This window comes from Zootoca vivipara, chromosome 2 (genome assembly GCF_965207765.1).
Source record: "Zootoca vivipara chromosome 2, rZooViv2.hap1.1, whole genome shotgun sequence".
NCBI classification, from domain to species: domain Eukaryota; kingdom Metazoa; phylum Chordata; class Lepidosauria; order Squamata; family Lacertidae; genus Zootoca; species Zootoca vivipara.
This window is the reverse complement of record NC_142584.1, coordinates 71,159,190-71,174,117: the sequence shown is the minus strand read 5'-3', so window position 1 is coordinate 71,174,117 and position 14,928 is coordinate 71,159,190. Positions and strand designations below refer to the sequence as shown.

General features: G+C 45.9%; 1 protein-coding gene across 7 annotated transcripts in view; it reads right to left on the bottom strand.

Annotated features, from left to right (window-relative positions):
- Positions 1 to 895: 895 nt before the first annotated feature.
- ACY1 (aminoacylase 1) overlaps positions 896 to 14,928 on the bottom strand; it is a 33,289-nt gene continuing 19,256 nt past the window's right edge. For 6 of the 7 annotated variants that reach the window (XM_060271515.2, XM_088662190.1, XM_060271516.2 and 3 more), the window contains 12 exons: positions 14,637 to 14,741; positions 13,416 to 13,510; positions 11,687 to 11,763; positions 10,043 to 10,132; positions 9,605 to 9,661; positions 7,260 to 7,333; positions 6,948 to 6,997; positions 6,068 to 6,212; positions 4,981 to 5,049; positions 4,575 to 4,654; positions 4,120 to 4,180; positions 896 to 4,003 (listed from right to left, as the gene is read on the bottom strand). In XM_060271515.2, coding sequence (XP_060127498.1) covers positions 3,839 to 4,003; positions 4,120 to 4,180; positions 4,575 to 4,654; positions 4,981 to 5,049; positions 6,068 to 6,212; positions 6,948 to 6,997; positions 7,260 to 7,333; positions 9,605 to 9,661; positions 10,043 to 10,132; positions 11,687 to 11,763; positions 13,416 to 13,510; positions 14,637 to 14,741 — 1,068 coding nt within the window. In that variant the 3' untranslated portion in view covers positions 896 to 3,838. The remainder of the gene's footprint in view (positions 4,004 to 4,119; positions 4,181 to 4,574; positions 4,655 to 4,980; positions 5,050 to 6,067; positions 6,213 to 6,947; positions 6,998 to 7,259; positions 7,334 to 9,604; positions 9,662 to 10,042; positions 10,133 to 11,686; positions 11,764 to 13,415; positions 13,511 to 14,636; positions 14,742 to 14,928) is intronic. The other variant, XM_060271518.2, reaches the window with a different exon arrangement.

Sequence of the window (14,928 nt, the reverse complement as noted above, 5' to 3'; positions counted from 1 at the left end):
TTTAGAGGGACCGGTGCTTAATGCTTTTGCCAAATGCTTTTGCCTTCACATCCCTTTCCAGGTTCATAATACAGATGTGGCAGAGTGCAGGGCATACTCTGCTGTGTGCATTTCACACTGAAACCAGCCACTGGCAGCTTCTTCTTCTTTTTAAACGAATTTTTGTTACCAATTCAGCATACTCTTTTATGTCATGACTCTCACAATGTGAACATTTCAGATGAAAGCTATTTCATCTCCCCCCGCGCATCCATTTGTGGGCCACTGATGTCCATTCAAGGACACAATGTTAGGGTTTTCCTGCTTGTTTCTTTTGCTAACACAGGAATAACTAAATCAATCCTCTAGTCCAGTGGGCATATCCCCCCCCTGCATGGGCTTCTCAGGGGAAAAGTGGGAAGCATAGCAGATCATCCTCTGGGCCTTCCCCCACACCCCTTACATATTTGCAGCACAGAGAAGGGCTTTATAACTGCAGTGGGTATATCCCTTTCTTCCCCAATCTCCTCCTTAATTAGTAAGCACACTACTAATCAGTTCAGTCATTTCATATTCATTCAAAATTGCTGGATAAATGCTATCTGTGCTTTGAAACTTGTGACGTACTCTAAAAACTCTCCTCTTTGAGCATGTTTGCCAACATGATTCCTGAAACCAAAAAGAAATGGATAAAACAGCAGCAGCCAGCAGCCAAGTACTTAAAGATTTGCATTGCCCCTTTCTGCAGCAAACTGCAGCAAACACTACAATGCAGATACCGGTAGTGCCTTGTAAAGTGGGAATCAGCCTTTTCCAGAAGATAAGTCAGGTGTAGGGTGCCATCTGGTGGAAAACAAAGAAGTTATGATCCCACATCCTCAAGGAACATTTTATCACCTCAACAAAACTGAACACATTTTGAGTTTTTGAAATCTGAATATATTTTAATACCTTCATCCTATTTTTGTTTTAAAATCGTGTTTGTATATTTCTGGCCTTTTGACATGGAATACCGTAACCAAATTTGAAGTTTTCTAACGTTTCTAAATCGGAACAAGCTTGTTATTATTTTCGTTTAGCCAGCAAGCAGATTAGATAATTTAAGACTACAGAGGGCCAAGCGTTAAACTCTCAAAACCCCAACAAACAAGCCCTTATACATAATCCACAGGGGAATGTAGAACAACTCTCAGGATTCAATTATCATGTTAATTATCTCCATATTCATGCCTTACACACCTTTACATTTTTTTGTTGGCCTGCAGTACTTGATCTTCTCAATGTGAATAAAATATATGTATATATGCTGAGATATGCACCTGATGGTGGAAGCAATGCACATTTAGGGCTTCTACCTGTGAAAAGGTGTGCTTATGAGGTGATAGGGAGATGTAGACACAATCAGCACAAACCATCAGGAAGTTTAATGGCACTTGCAGAGGAGAACTTGCTGGTTGATTGCGCACTTTCAAGTTAAGCATTATTCAATGTGACATACTACATATGCTATATTGCCAGGTTCCATATACCTTACTTGCTAACCTAAGAGGGAGGAGAACAGGGATGGCCCACCTTGCAAGCAGCGCCTCCCTTTCCCCACCAGAGGAAGCAGCTTGTGCAATGCAGGGAGCTACACGCGCCCTGCACTTTTCCCAGGATGGCTGAGGGGGGGGGTGTAACTCTTTCTCAAATGAGAGCAAAAACAGCAGTGCAAGAGTGGCAGAGCTCCTCCTCCTGTGCAATGCAGTCTGTGCCACTATTAGGATTTTTTGCTCCACAAAGAAGCAGCACTTAAAACTGTCAAATAAATTTACTTGGGATGGGACGTGGCACCTTGAATCCCAGAGGAAACACCCCTTTGGGATTCAAACAACCACTTGCTGTTTCTCCCCCCCCCCTCCCACTAAACTTATTTGAGAGGAGGGGCAAGATATACCTCCATAAAGGGGGGATATTATGGGGATGAACATCAAGGCAGCTCTAGAAACATAGGTAAACATAGGTTTACTGGTGCAGATGTACATACAGCTCCCACTTGCCAAGAGGAGGATCGTATCAGGATATTTACTTTATGTATTCACTAACTTCTCATATTGCCATTCATAAAGGTAACTCTTTGTCCAAGGCAGCAATCTTGTGAACACTTACCAAAGAGTAAGCCTCACTGAAAACAGTGGGAGTTATTGCCAAACATGCTTAGGATTGAGTTGTAAAACAAGCATCTTGCATTTTTGTTTTTCTTTAGGCTTTTTAAAAGTATCCTGGTTTATAGGCCTACTCTGGCATCGGGGCATTTCGGGATACGAGACTTAAAGTGAAACCCATTTTCTTCCCCATTATATACTTCAGTGGATGATATTTTACTGATACTAGCAAGGACATGTGTCAAATTAAAGCATCATGCTTTTATCCAATCTATTGCTCAAGTCACATGCGGATAACAGGGAGATGAAGGGGCAGGTATTCCTCATTACTTAAGTACATGTTGATCTACAATGTTAGCGATTGTGAGTATAGTTTCTAGGGAATTTGCTGGCAATTCCAGATGATGTTATCAAATGTCATGTAAACCTGAGGATAAGGAATTATATTGCGGCATAATGTGAAAAACGATCTTTCCAAGCAAGGGCAAGTTTTGCTAAAAGCATCATAAAGTAGTGTTGTTCCCTTGGAGCATTCTGGGGCAGCGAGGAGATGGCTGTCCTTTATGGCTGAATCTTGTTCACCCAACTCTTACCTGCATGGGCATGGCAAGTGTCAGCAGTAACTCGTTACAGTTCAACAGAAAGTTAAGGCACCATGCTGCAGCCAGCACCTCTGCTGCTAAGTCCCAAAGAGTGAAAATCCAGAGAGACATCCATCCCCACACCAATCCTACTTTGGTGTGTGGGGAAGGCAGGTTCCCAGTAAGGCAATATTAATGACTATCTCCCTCAGCAAACCTGCCTTTTCCTTCAACTTAACCAAGTTCTATAGGATGATCTCAAAACGCGTGGCAACATTTCATGCCCCTCTACAAGTGAGGGGCACAGAGAGAGTGTGTGATTTGCCCAACGCCATACAGGATATAATGGAGGTAGAATCAAGGCTTTTCCATGATGCCTGGACTCCCACTGAAAATTTGAGATTGCTGGATCTTTGAGAACTAGGCATGCCTTGCAGCAGAGAAAACCAGCTAGGTGTCAATAGCATCAACCCACAAAAGGGAAGAGGGAACCAGGGGGGGAGCTCAATTAATCCTGCAGCTTAGGACTTACCCTGCTTTTCCAGTTGCTTTGGCCTTGGGTTTGGTATGTGGAGAAGGGAATCACGTGGCAGAAGAGTGCAGCATTGGTGTTAACGGGAGAAGCGGCAAAAGGAGCCAGTGATAAGGCAATAACGTTCTGCCACAAAACCCAAGAAACCTCAGCGGTGAGAACCTCAGTCCTACAAACCTGGTGCTTGAGGATTATCCTTTAAAACTTAACATGGGTAGCTGGTGGTGATAAAGAGCCGGAGCTCTGGGACCTGTGCAAACAAGGGTCTTGACTGTAAGTGCTTTGGTAAGGAGCAGAGAAACAGTTGCCGACACCTACAGAGCCCCACTTTATATGTACTGGTGGAAGTGTACGTTTCTGCTTCCAACATGCTTTGCCCCCCCTGTGTACCACTCAGGGATGCTGGAATGCAACAGTCTGCTTTGGGTGTGATCTCAGCAAGCCCTAGCCCTCAATCAAAACATCTAAGGCCTATGTCCCCTCTAGCAGGGTCCCGTCTCAAAATAGGAAGCAATGCAGGTTTTCAGCTTCTCTCTCTCCCTTTCTCTTTCTTTGGTTTCTCTCTCCCTTGGACTGCTGCCTTCTGCTCTGCCTGCCCCTATTCAGGCCTCTGCTTGCAGGGGAAGGACACTGGCCAGTGCAGCGATGAGGTGGGCGTAGATCTCAATCCCGCGAAGGAAGACCTGCTCATTCAGGAACTCGTTGTGGTCATGCAACAGCACAGGGGTGCGGTTCATTGGGGAGAAGCCGATAGCCGGGTGTCCTGCCTGCAACACAGTGGGAGGAGGAGGAGGGGGAAGAAGAGACAGGAGAAGCTCAACCAAAGTACTGGGAGAAATCAAATGACAATATAAATGCGCAGAGGAAATGCACTTGCACTCACCGCTCTGATATAGCGGCTGTCTGTGGCAGCAGGGAAGATCTCGCATTGCAGCTTCAAGTTCCTGACAAAGACAGAGATACTATGACAGGGGAGCTCCCATTGCTAGGCTAGCCTTTACTTTCTCCTGCCAAGGAGGCTCCAAGCTGTCTGAAGGCGGGATTCAGATGGTGAGAATTTTTAAAAACAGAGCACAGGGTGCCTCGGATGAACAGAATGGGAGACGTTGGGAAGGGTGAGGGTAAATGGCCACTCTCCTTTTTCTCCATACTGATCCCTAGGGGAGTCTTTTTTTTCTGAATGCCTTGAATGTTAGGTTTCCCCCCTCACAACACCCCTCCCTCCAAAATGATGCCGTGTTTACAGTTCCTTCTGCGTCTGGCAGGTGGAAACAGCCACCAGCCTCCACAGGTGTCTTCAGAAGAGTGCGTGTGAGAATGGGGGGAATTCTTACTCACATGTCCCTGCAGGTGCCACTGAACGCCTTCCACCAGGGGTCAGATTCCTCTGTGGAGGTCACCGACTGATCCGTGTATTTCTAGCCCAAAGAAAAGGGTAGAGGGTGAAGCTTGGAGGAGGCAACAGGGCACCTACAGTGCAGGAGACTTGTGGCAAGGGCTCGGCAGAAGCGGCAGCAGGAGTGCAAGAGGTTGGGGGAGACAAGGCAGAACAGAAGGGCAGCCATATTGAGAGAGGAGAGGCCCAAGAGGGAGATGGAGGAGAGAGGGAGAGAGAGAGGCAGCAGCAGCTGCAGCAGCAGCAGCACAGGCGGACATGTAGCCATAAGCCAGGAACTGAGCTATGCGCCTAGATCTAAGGGGGTGGCAACAGGCTGCTGGAATATTCCCTCGTCTCCACAGTTACCTGGTGGAACTCATAGCTAACACCTTCCCCAGCTGCCCGGCACCAGGCTGTGAGCTGCTCCTCAAATGCCTGCAGAGCAGAAACAAAGCAACATGGAGTGTTATTTATTTCATACAGGAATTGCTTCCTGTGAAACATCTTGAATCTGTTTAACAATAAAAACATCAACAGTAAAAACATATAAAAGTCATTTCAGATACAATACAGATAACAGACCGGATTTTTTTTAACCCAACTTATAAGGCTTGTTTAAGAAAGCACAGTCTTCAATAGGTGCTGGAAAAATAAGAGTCTCTCTGATCTGTACGTAGCAGGAAGGAGTTCCAAGGGGCAGGTACTGCCACGCTAAAGGCAATGTACCATACATTGTACAGAAAGGACCTTCTGATGAAACGGTATCTGCAGAGGGTTCTCTCCTGCAGAGTGATCAGTTGGGTGTAAAAGGGGTTAGTTGATCTCAGGATGATTCTGTTTTCGATTTATCCCACAGTCCTTCTAATTCATCCCAGAATCCTCTGCACTCCTTCCTGCCATGGTTAACCACCATTCTTACCCCCACAAATGTAAAAAATCAAATGCTCCTTAAGCTTAACCACTGATCCAAGGATCCATGCTGGCTTTGAACCATGCCAAACCTCAGAAGCTTCCCTCAACTGCTTCCCCAACTGGCTCCTTCCTCTCTTGCAGCCTCTGAAGGCGGGTCCTGCAACTGGAAACGATCCTTCAGGGCAAGGAGGAAAAGTGGAATGGGAGACTCTTGGCGGTACCTTACAGACAAAGAAATGAGCCCCTTCAATTCTCCTAATCATAACCAGTAAGGGTTGCAAGGTGCTTCCATGTGATCAATGATAACCAATGCAAGACAAAAAAATATAACATTTTGTCATATTTTATAGGATCTTTCAAACAATTTTAACACAAGAAGCCTAGGAACGAGAGCTCTAGGTGACACAGTCCAATGCAGGAAGAATAAACATACACTTCCCAGCCATTTCCCAGTAAGCATATTCCAGGCAATACCCCACAGCCTGAAACTTAGTCGCCATTCCCCTACCTCCTCCTTTCTGTCAGTAGCCAGATACTGTACCTTTAAATCTACTGTGGGAGGGATGCGGATGTCAAAGGCAGCAGACATCTCAGAAGGGACCACATTGAAGGAGATGCCCCCATTGAGCATGGTCAGGTTGAGGGAAGTGACGTCACCCAAGGTAAGGTGCTTCTCTGATTTCAACCTGCAAGAAACAAGGGAGAAAGACTTTCACCCCACATCTTTGAAACTCTGCACTTAATTGCTCCCTAAGTCCCAAGGGTGAAGAAACAGGAGGCTAAAATCACTGTTCCAAGTATTGGTAGGAACAGTGGGTATTTTCAATCGTCAGAGCAGCTAACATTCCCACCCATAAGAAGCGGAGTCCAAATGACAGGTGACTCATACAGCAGCTTACAAGTGGTCTTGGAAACATAGACATGTTCCACTGCAAGCTTCTTGACTCAGGAACAATGAGTGCCACTATTGCTGGGATAGGGGACCAGTGTCCCTCCAGATGTAGTTGGCCTACAACTCCCATCATCCCTCACCACTGGCTATGCTGGCTGGAGCTGGTGGAAGTTGTAGTCCAACAACATCTGGAGGGCCATGGGTCCGTCCCCTCCCTGCAATAAAGCTTCTCTGCCCTTGCCCAGCACGGTTGTTGCTCATGGGCTCTAAGACAACCTGGATGTGTTGCTCAACCCATGCAGATGGCAATGAGTCACACATCAATGTGGCCCAATGAATAATGCTAGCATCGGTCCTAAGGGAGGGCTCTGTCTCAGTTACGAGGACAAACTTAAGGACTGAAAGGCCTTTGCATATTAGAAATGGTCGCCAAATAAATAGCAAACAAAAGTGAGCCATAGAGAAGGTCAGGAGAAGCCCCCTTCCCAACACAGTCAGGCTTCCTGTAGGGGCTCCTTTTCCCCCTCACCTTTGTTTCTCACGCTCTCTAAACTCCAGGAAGGAAGTAATCACTCTGTGCTATGGGCAAGAAAGCAGAAAAGTCAATGCAACAATATGGAAACATAGATACATATTCTAATGAGCAAATGTTTTTCAAGGTGGCCCAGCAGCTGGATGGCATCAGGCTCAAAGGCTTGGGTAAAGAAAGGTCTATGAAAACAGACCTCAGCTCAGATGGCTGAAGGCATTGCTTTTAGATCTAAGCAAACAATTCTGTCCCCTGCCAAACAAAAGCAGCCTCGCCTCCCACGCCACTTCGCCCCTATTCCTAATCTCTTACCATCTTTTCAGCAGCTGTGTTCTCAATGAATCTGGATCCATGTCCTGGGTTCCCTTCTACCTTCACTTTAATCCCTGCAAAGTATTCAGAGGAAGCATAAAACATGAATGATAAGCAAAGTAGTCAAAGCAACACCTTGATGCCCAACTCCTACAGTAAGTGAGAACCACGTTCAACACATCTTTTAGACTGAGGAAGTGTGCCATAATCCAAAGGATCAACATACACAAAGAAGACAGAATAGTATTGGAGTGTTGCACAGACCCCCAAGGCTGACGAGCCAAACTGCTTCTGCAGTTGAATAGTGGGCTTGTTTCTTCGGCAGCAGGAACTGTTGCTGCAAAAGCCCCTGCAACCTCGCTGAACACATCATTTGCACCCATATTGTATACACTGTTTCTCAACTTATGAGGGGAAATGGCATAGTCTATACTTAAGAGCCCCATTTTTAAAACATAGTGCACCCAAACAAATGAAAACAAAACTGCATGCAAATGCTTCACATTGCAAACTGTAGTGCAACGTTTTGTGTTACAGTGAATTTTCAAAGGACAAACAGAAAGGTTATTCCTACAAATGGAGAAAGAAGGGTGGAACGCATACCTCTGTCCTAGTTTCCATATAGCCTGAATCCATGTCAAGAGTAGGTACAAGGAAAAAAATTGTTTCCAAGTTGTATAAAGCCCCTCACTATTCAGAAATGCTCTGTTGCATAAATTCTGAGTGGATATGTTTGGTGAGAAGCGAAGTTACAGGGAACCAGGCAGAGGGCCTTCTTGGTAGTGGTGCCCGCCCTGTGGAACTCCCTCCCATCAAATGTCAAAGAAATAAACTGACTAGAAGACATCTGAAGGCAGCCCTGTTTAGGGAAGCTTTTAATACTGGATGAATCATTGTACAGTGGAACCTCGGTTTACGAACACCTCGGTTTACGAATTTTTGGTTTACGAATGCCGCAGACCCAGCAGGAACGGATTAATTCACTTTCCATTACTTTCAATGGGAAAGTTTATGAACGCTTCAGTTTATGAACAGACTTCCGGAACCAATTACACCCATGCTTCAGGTTAAGTATGCTTCAGGTTGAGTACTCCGCGGACTGTCTGGAACAGATTAATCCACTTTCCATTACTTTCAATGGGAAAGTTCGCTTCGGTTTATGAACACTTCAGTTTATGAACAGACTTCGGGAACCAATTGTGTTCATAAACCGAGGTACCACTGTATTTTAATATTCTGCTGGAAGCCGCCCAGAGTGCCTGGGGAAACCCAGCCAGATGGGTGGGGTATAAATATATTATTATTATTATTATTATTATTATTATTATTATTATTATGAAAGCAGGGCTTTTTTACTATCATGGAGTAGACCCTATAAGATTTTCCTCCATTATCTCCCTAACAGTTGTCCACATCAATGGATGAACAATAAAACTCTTTCCATTTGTGGGCATCATACTAATAGGGCAACAGGGATGGGCTAGAGCACCATAGGAATAAATTGAGGAAGAACATAGGAGATAGCAGTAAGCCAGCAGATGAGACATTGGATTGTGGCATTATCCCAAAGAGAGGGAGCCAGAAAGAAAGCATGGGTGAAGGGGATAAAATGTGAGGCAAAGCCATTTAGGAAGGGAAATAAAGGCAGCAAACTATAGTAAATCAGCTTTATGGCAATGTTACCATTCATATCTCCAACAAAAGGTGGATATCCTGTTACCTTGATATGAATCCCCACTCCCTTTTACAGATATACAGCAGGGAATGCTGGCAATCACACTTATATGATCTGTTAACACTCACATGTGAATGCCGACTTTCAGACATTCACTGCAAAATTATCCGAATTCACAAGTTACAAGCCGTTACTGAAAATTCCAAGGTTTTTACAAAACCACTCAAGGAAGGAGGCTTAAAATTCCAAGTTCATTCCAGTGATGTAACTGTGACTAAAAAATCCACAGATTTGAATCTACTGTGAGAGTGAAAAACAGCTGTGGCTAAGAATTATGAAGTCCCAAACCAATTTCAACAGGATGCTGGACTCATTATCTGCTCTGGCTCCTCCATAAAGCCCCAAAAGCTCTAGGAAGGGTAACATGTGTGACTATTTTACAGTGAAGACAGGGGTATGGCAAAACTCCAGAAACTACTCAGAAGAATTCGTGACTTCCCTGTGAAAGAGGCTCAACCATTCTTTCTTTCAAAAGACATTATCTCTCCCAAGATCTGTATTGAAAATGCAAGCAAACATCATGTAAGACCAGAAGTGGCCATGAGGGAACCACAAATAGAGACAAAAATCCAAGCACACAAACACAGAAGGAATCCCGGATTGTACTCACACCACGGACATTTTTCGCCATAGAATACAGTGAAAGTGTCTGTTGGGTTTGCCAGGCCTGGGGGAAGAGAGAGAATGGAACTAGCAAACAACACATTTAGCTAGAAGACACAGTAGGCTTTCTGAAGTGCCTTTTGACCAGGAAACAGACCATCGGCAAAGTGGCTGAGAATTCATTAAACTTATGCAAGTGAGTTCATCACCAGTAAAACAAAGTTCATGCACCAGTAAAACAAAGAATCTTCACCACTGTATGCCCTTCTTTGACAGCAAGCCTGTGAACTAACAGAATCTCATTCTCTCTCTCTCTCTGGCAATGAGAGAGGAAGTATGCCCAGGTAATCACTAAGGATAAACCGAAACAAAGGTAAAGCAAAATGTACGGGCTGGTTCCCTCCTACATACAAGTCCAAAATAGCTTCCCTGATGGGAGCCTCACCTTCATCCAAGGCAAAGCCAACGTTAAGGGTTGCAAACTCAGGACGCTTCACAAACATTTCCATCCCCTTGTGGCCCCCGATCTCTTCATCTGCAGGGGAGGGGAAAGAGACCAGGTAAGTGAATCACCAATCGCCACATAAACACCTTTGCTTTCATTCTCCAGAGACCAACCACACCTCTCTCTGCACTTGAGAGTCAAAATGGGCCCAAGAGCTTATGGCAGGCATCCCCAAACTGCGGCCCTCCAGATGTTTTGGCCTACAACTCCCATGATCCCTAGCTAACAGGACCAGTGGTTGGGGAAGATGGGAATTGTAGTCCAAAACATCTGGAGGGCCGAAGTTTGGGGATGCCTGGCTTATGGCAACTCACAGTTCCCTATGAGAACCTGGAGGGATTTCACTTGTGGTGATTCAGCTCACAGTGATGATCCACCTTAGCAATGACACAGAGATTTGTGATGTTCGAATTGTTTCCTGCTGTGTAGCAGGAGCCAGTCAGTCTGTTCAGGAGAGCCAGGAAACTGCAGAACTGTACTAATACTGAAAAGGCTGCAGAAATAGCAGGTATCAGTATCTTGGGCTGCAACAGAGGGCCAGAAGAAACATGCCATGGGAGAACGGTGCTTGGATCCCCTCTGATGTATTTTTATTGAATCAAACCTATGTGGTTATATGTTGCAGAGAAGGGAGGGGGACATGAACCTATATTGCAGTTAATAGCAGCAGTTTGTGGGGATGGGGGGGAGTGATTAAGTCATGGAAGTAGTGTGAAGGGAAAGGGTTCAACCCCCACCCCTCCAGTGGCATGGTCTCAACCCAAATTGGGAGGCACCACGATTGCTTTTAACCACAAAAAGGGCATAAGGAGAGGAGAACACAGATCTTCCGTTTACATCCAGTCAGGCCCAAAATCCTTGGTTGTGGTACATGCATCCTCTGCAGGTGCCCTCTAGCGTTCCAAGGATGGAACAAGAATGGCTGTCTATTAAAAGGATCTACTGTACAAGCAAAAACCTTGTTTGGGGCAGCTCCAAGACCACATAAAGAAAAGCCCAGCTGGATCAGGCTACAGGCCCACTTAGTCCAACAGCCTAGTCTCACAATGGCCAACCAGATGCCTCTGAGAAGTCAGCAAGCAAGGCTTGAGTGCCACAGCACTTGTGATTCCCAGCAACTGGTATTCAGAGGCATACGGCCTCCAGCAGTGGAGGAAGAACAGCTGCCGCCGCCACTACCAGGTGTTAAATTCTGGTTCCCCTCAGCCCCCTCCTATAGCATCTCTTAAACAGACAACCACCAGAGGAGACCACAAGGATGGTGGTGACTTATTTTCTTTTGTTTTGGGTGAGTCTGGTTATTGAGAGGGGATTGAGGACAGTGGATACAGTGAAGGTTTGTATGGCAGGGATTAAAAGGCTGGGTTGACTTGCCTGGTGTAATTTATAAGCTGAGAGAGGGGAGAGGAGGGATATGAACTCCTACTACTGCAACTGTCTTTTGGGAGGGAAATCTAAGGAAAGAGGAAGGATAGCCCTTTTAAAGCTCATTCAAAGGGGTTGAGATCAATATGGAAGGAGGAGAAAATATTAGGGGCAAGAAATATAAGTAAATGGGAAAGAATAAGCCCTTGGTTAACTCACCTGGGACAAAACTCATATGAACAGTACGTGGGAACTGTCTTCCTTCGGCTTTCAGTTTCCGGATAGCCTCTATGTACCTGGAAGGAAATGAGCCTTATTTAGTGGCTGATAATACCCTGGGAGAACCCAGAGATGCTTGCCCTACACCCAGTCAGGATCATGCACAGGTGCAGGAATGATAAAGGAGGGAAAGGGAGGGTGGGTTTTTGGGGGGTGGCGACTAGAAGGGGCCACTGCAACTATGTGAAGAGTCCATTGACTTCTAAGATATACCATACAGGGCAGAGCAAGACAAGCAATTCATATTAACCACATATTACTGTAATAAGAATTTGGGGGTGCTCCTGGTTCTGCCTTTATTGCTGGAGGCTCAGATAGCCTTGGTGGCTATGAATGCCTTTACAGCTAGTCCGCCAACTATGGCCATTCTCATAGTTTGGTCACAGTAATTCATGCATTGGTAATATGCTCTACGTGGGGTTACTCTTGAGCCTGGTCTGGAAGTTCCAGCTAGTGCAAAATGCTGCAGCTAGAGTGTTGATGCAGACGGACTATCGCCAACACACAACTCCAGTTCTCAAAAGCTTGCACCGACTGGCTATATGCTACTGGGAGAGGTTCGAGGTTCTTATATTAATTTACAAGGCCTTTACAACTTGGATCCAGGATACCTCAAGGACTGCCTGGTTCCATAGATTCGTGTCCGACCACCGATGTCATTGAGTCACCATCAGGGATCCCCCATGGCTCGGATGCAGTTTGTATCTACCAGAAGCTGTGCATTCAGTACATGGGCGTAGCCAAGGAGGGGGCAGGGGGCAGCTTCTCCTCCTCCCCCCATCAAGTAAAACAATAGAAATACTTAACTAACTGACCAATCACGTCAGTTCTGCCCCCCCAAAAAAAGTCTGCGCTCCCCCCCAGCAAATATCCTGGCTGTGCCCATGCTTCAGTACTGTGAGCTTAATTTTATGGAACTTCCTTCCAGTTGAGATCAGACAAGTTCCCCTCCCTGTTGGACTTCCGATGACTACTGAAGACTTTTTTGTATTCAAGCAGGTATTTTAACTGAATTCTGATTTTATGGTTTTAGATGACTTTTATTTTTATTGTGTTGAGTTACTTGTATACTGCTTACGATGTAATTGAGCAGTACATAATGTAGTAAAATAAAAACAAAATGGCTACAAAACAGGGCCAGCTCTAAGGTAAGCCCAGGTGGTGGTGAGAAATGGGGCGGGCGCTGGAGCGATCATCTCACCATGGCGCCCGGGCGCCCGATATACTTAAGACGGCCCTGCTACAAAAGTTATACAGAACTTTGCTACTTGCAGGATTTAACCACCCACATACTATTCAGGCAGCATTTGTGTGTATTAGCAATCTATCTATTCATGTTTACCTTTGGGCCACTGAACCCATTACCATTTAACCCAAGGCACACTGGCCAATCAGGATTAAGTTTTCCACTGACTTCTGAACTCACTAAAGTGCACTAATTGAAATGAGCACTCTACATCCGGCATCCCCAAGCTGCAGCCCTCCAGATGTTTTGGCCTACAACTCCCATGATCCCTAGCTAACAGGACCAGTGGTCGAGGAAGATGGGAATTGTACTCCAAAACATCTGGAGGGCCAAAGTTTGGGGATGCCTGCTCTACATGAACTACGATAGGATGAGATAATCTTCTCAGTCATGTGTCCTCTCCCCCACCATGGATGGACTTACTGGATAGAAACACATTTCATATCTTGGGCTCCACGTGCATAGATGTTTCCTTCAGAATCCTTGAAGGCTGAAAATGGATCATAGCGCCAATATTCCTGTAGGAAGGAAAACAGCACAGAGCACCTCAGGAGGATGGGAGTGATGGGAGGACATGAGGCACTGAAAATGTGCCATCCTAGCTATTACAGCACAGGGGAAATCCTATGTATTTTGAATATTAGGAGCAAATATATGAGATCTTTGATTCCTCTTGTCTGGAAAGACTCTCAAATGAATATGTCGGACACTCAAGTACTATCTTTGGGCCAAATCACTTCCATATAACAAAGACAAACAGGAATATTTCCCCACTGTGATAGATTGAGTTGTGATAGCAAACTGACACCTGTAATGTTGCCAGTGGCGGACGAAGGTGGGGGCGGGGGGAGCGGTCTGGACCGGGTGCCATCTCTAGGGTGTGTGTGTGACAAAATCCCCCTGTGTAGATCTTCACAGTGGCGCTCTCCCATGCCGGGCATCTCAGGCACCCCGGCAGGCAGCGCTGGCACCCCTGGCGGGCATTGCACACACCCACTGATCCCGCTTCCTTCCTCTCCCCTTCCCTTCCCCCTCCATTATTTACTTGCCTGCTTCCTTCCCGTCCTCTCCCCTGCCTGCCTGCGAGCGTCCCAGTGGTGCGCCGCCAGCCTCCCAGGACACTCGAAGGCAGGCAGGCTGCAGAGACGCTTTGGTTTTGGTACGCTTTGGTTTTGGAACAGACTTCCGGAACGGATTAAGTTTGAGAACCCAGGTACCACTGTATTAAAGAAACCATCTAAATGCCTGCAGCTCTTTATTTCTCCCTGTAGATGGCACTCTGCTGGTATAAAGCTGGGGACTAGAATAACGAAAAGGGCAGAGTTTCCTTGAGTTTAAATTATAGGGCTTACTCAAAGGTATCTTGTATCTCATCCCTCAACTGTTTTAATCCTAGAAAGTGTGAACTCTATGGTACGTAAAACTAATCCCCCAGGATGACACAGGTGTTGGCGTGAATGAAAATGCATCACACCAATATGAGCACCGTCACCTGTGCCCTCTATATATTCAAAGCAAGAAGCAAGCAAGGATTGTCATGCTTCCCTGGGTCTTTCAAAGCATTCTGAAGGAGGGGGCACATTCGTACTCTTTCTGAACAGCAACAACACATGCAAGATGCAGGGACCTGAATCCCCTTCTAACCTCAAACACCGGCACAACATCTGTATGGGAATTCAGCAGTATGGAGCGGAGATGTGGGTTTGTGCCTTTCCAGGTCAGGATGGTGATCACACGGCCAGGGCAGACCTGCAACAGAACACTAAGTCAGTTGTGGGTTGCTCATCCTGTCACTAGATCAGTATGGACAAAGCTCCGCATATGGCTCCCAAGTACTTGGAAACGGTTTTTCTAAAGGTAGTAACCTCTCTGTGTGCAATCCAGAGGCAGCAAGAGGGGCTGATGGATGTTGATGCTGAGAGAGAAGCACCCTGTT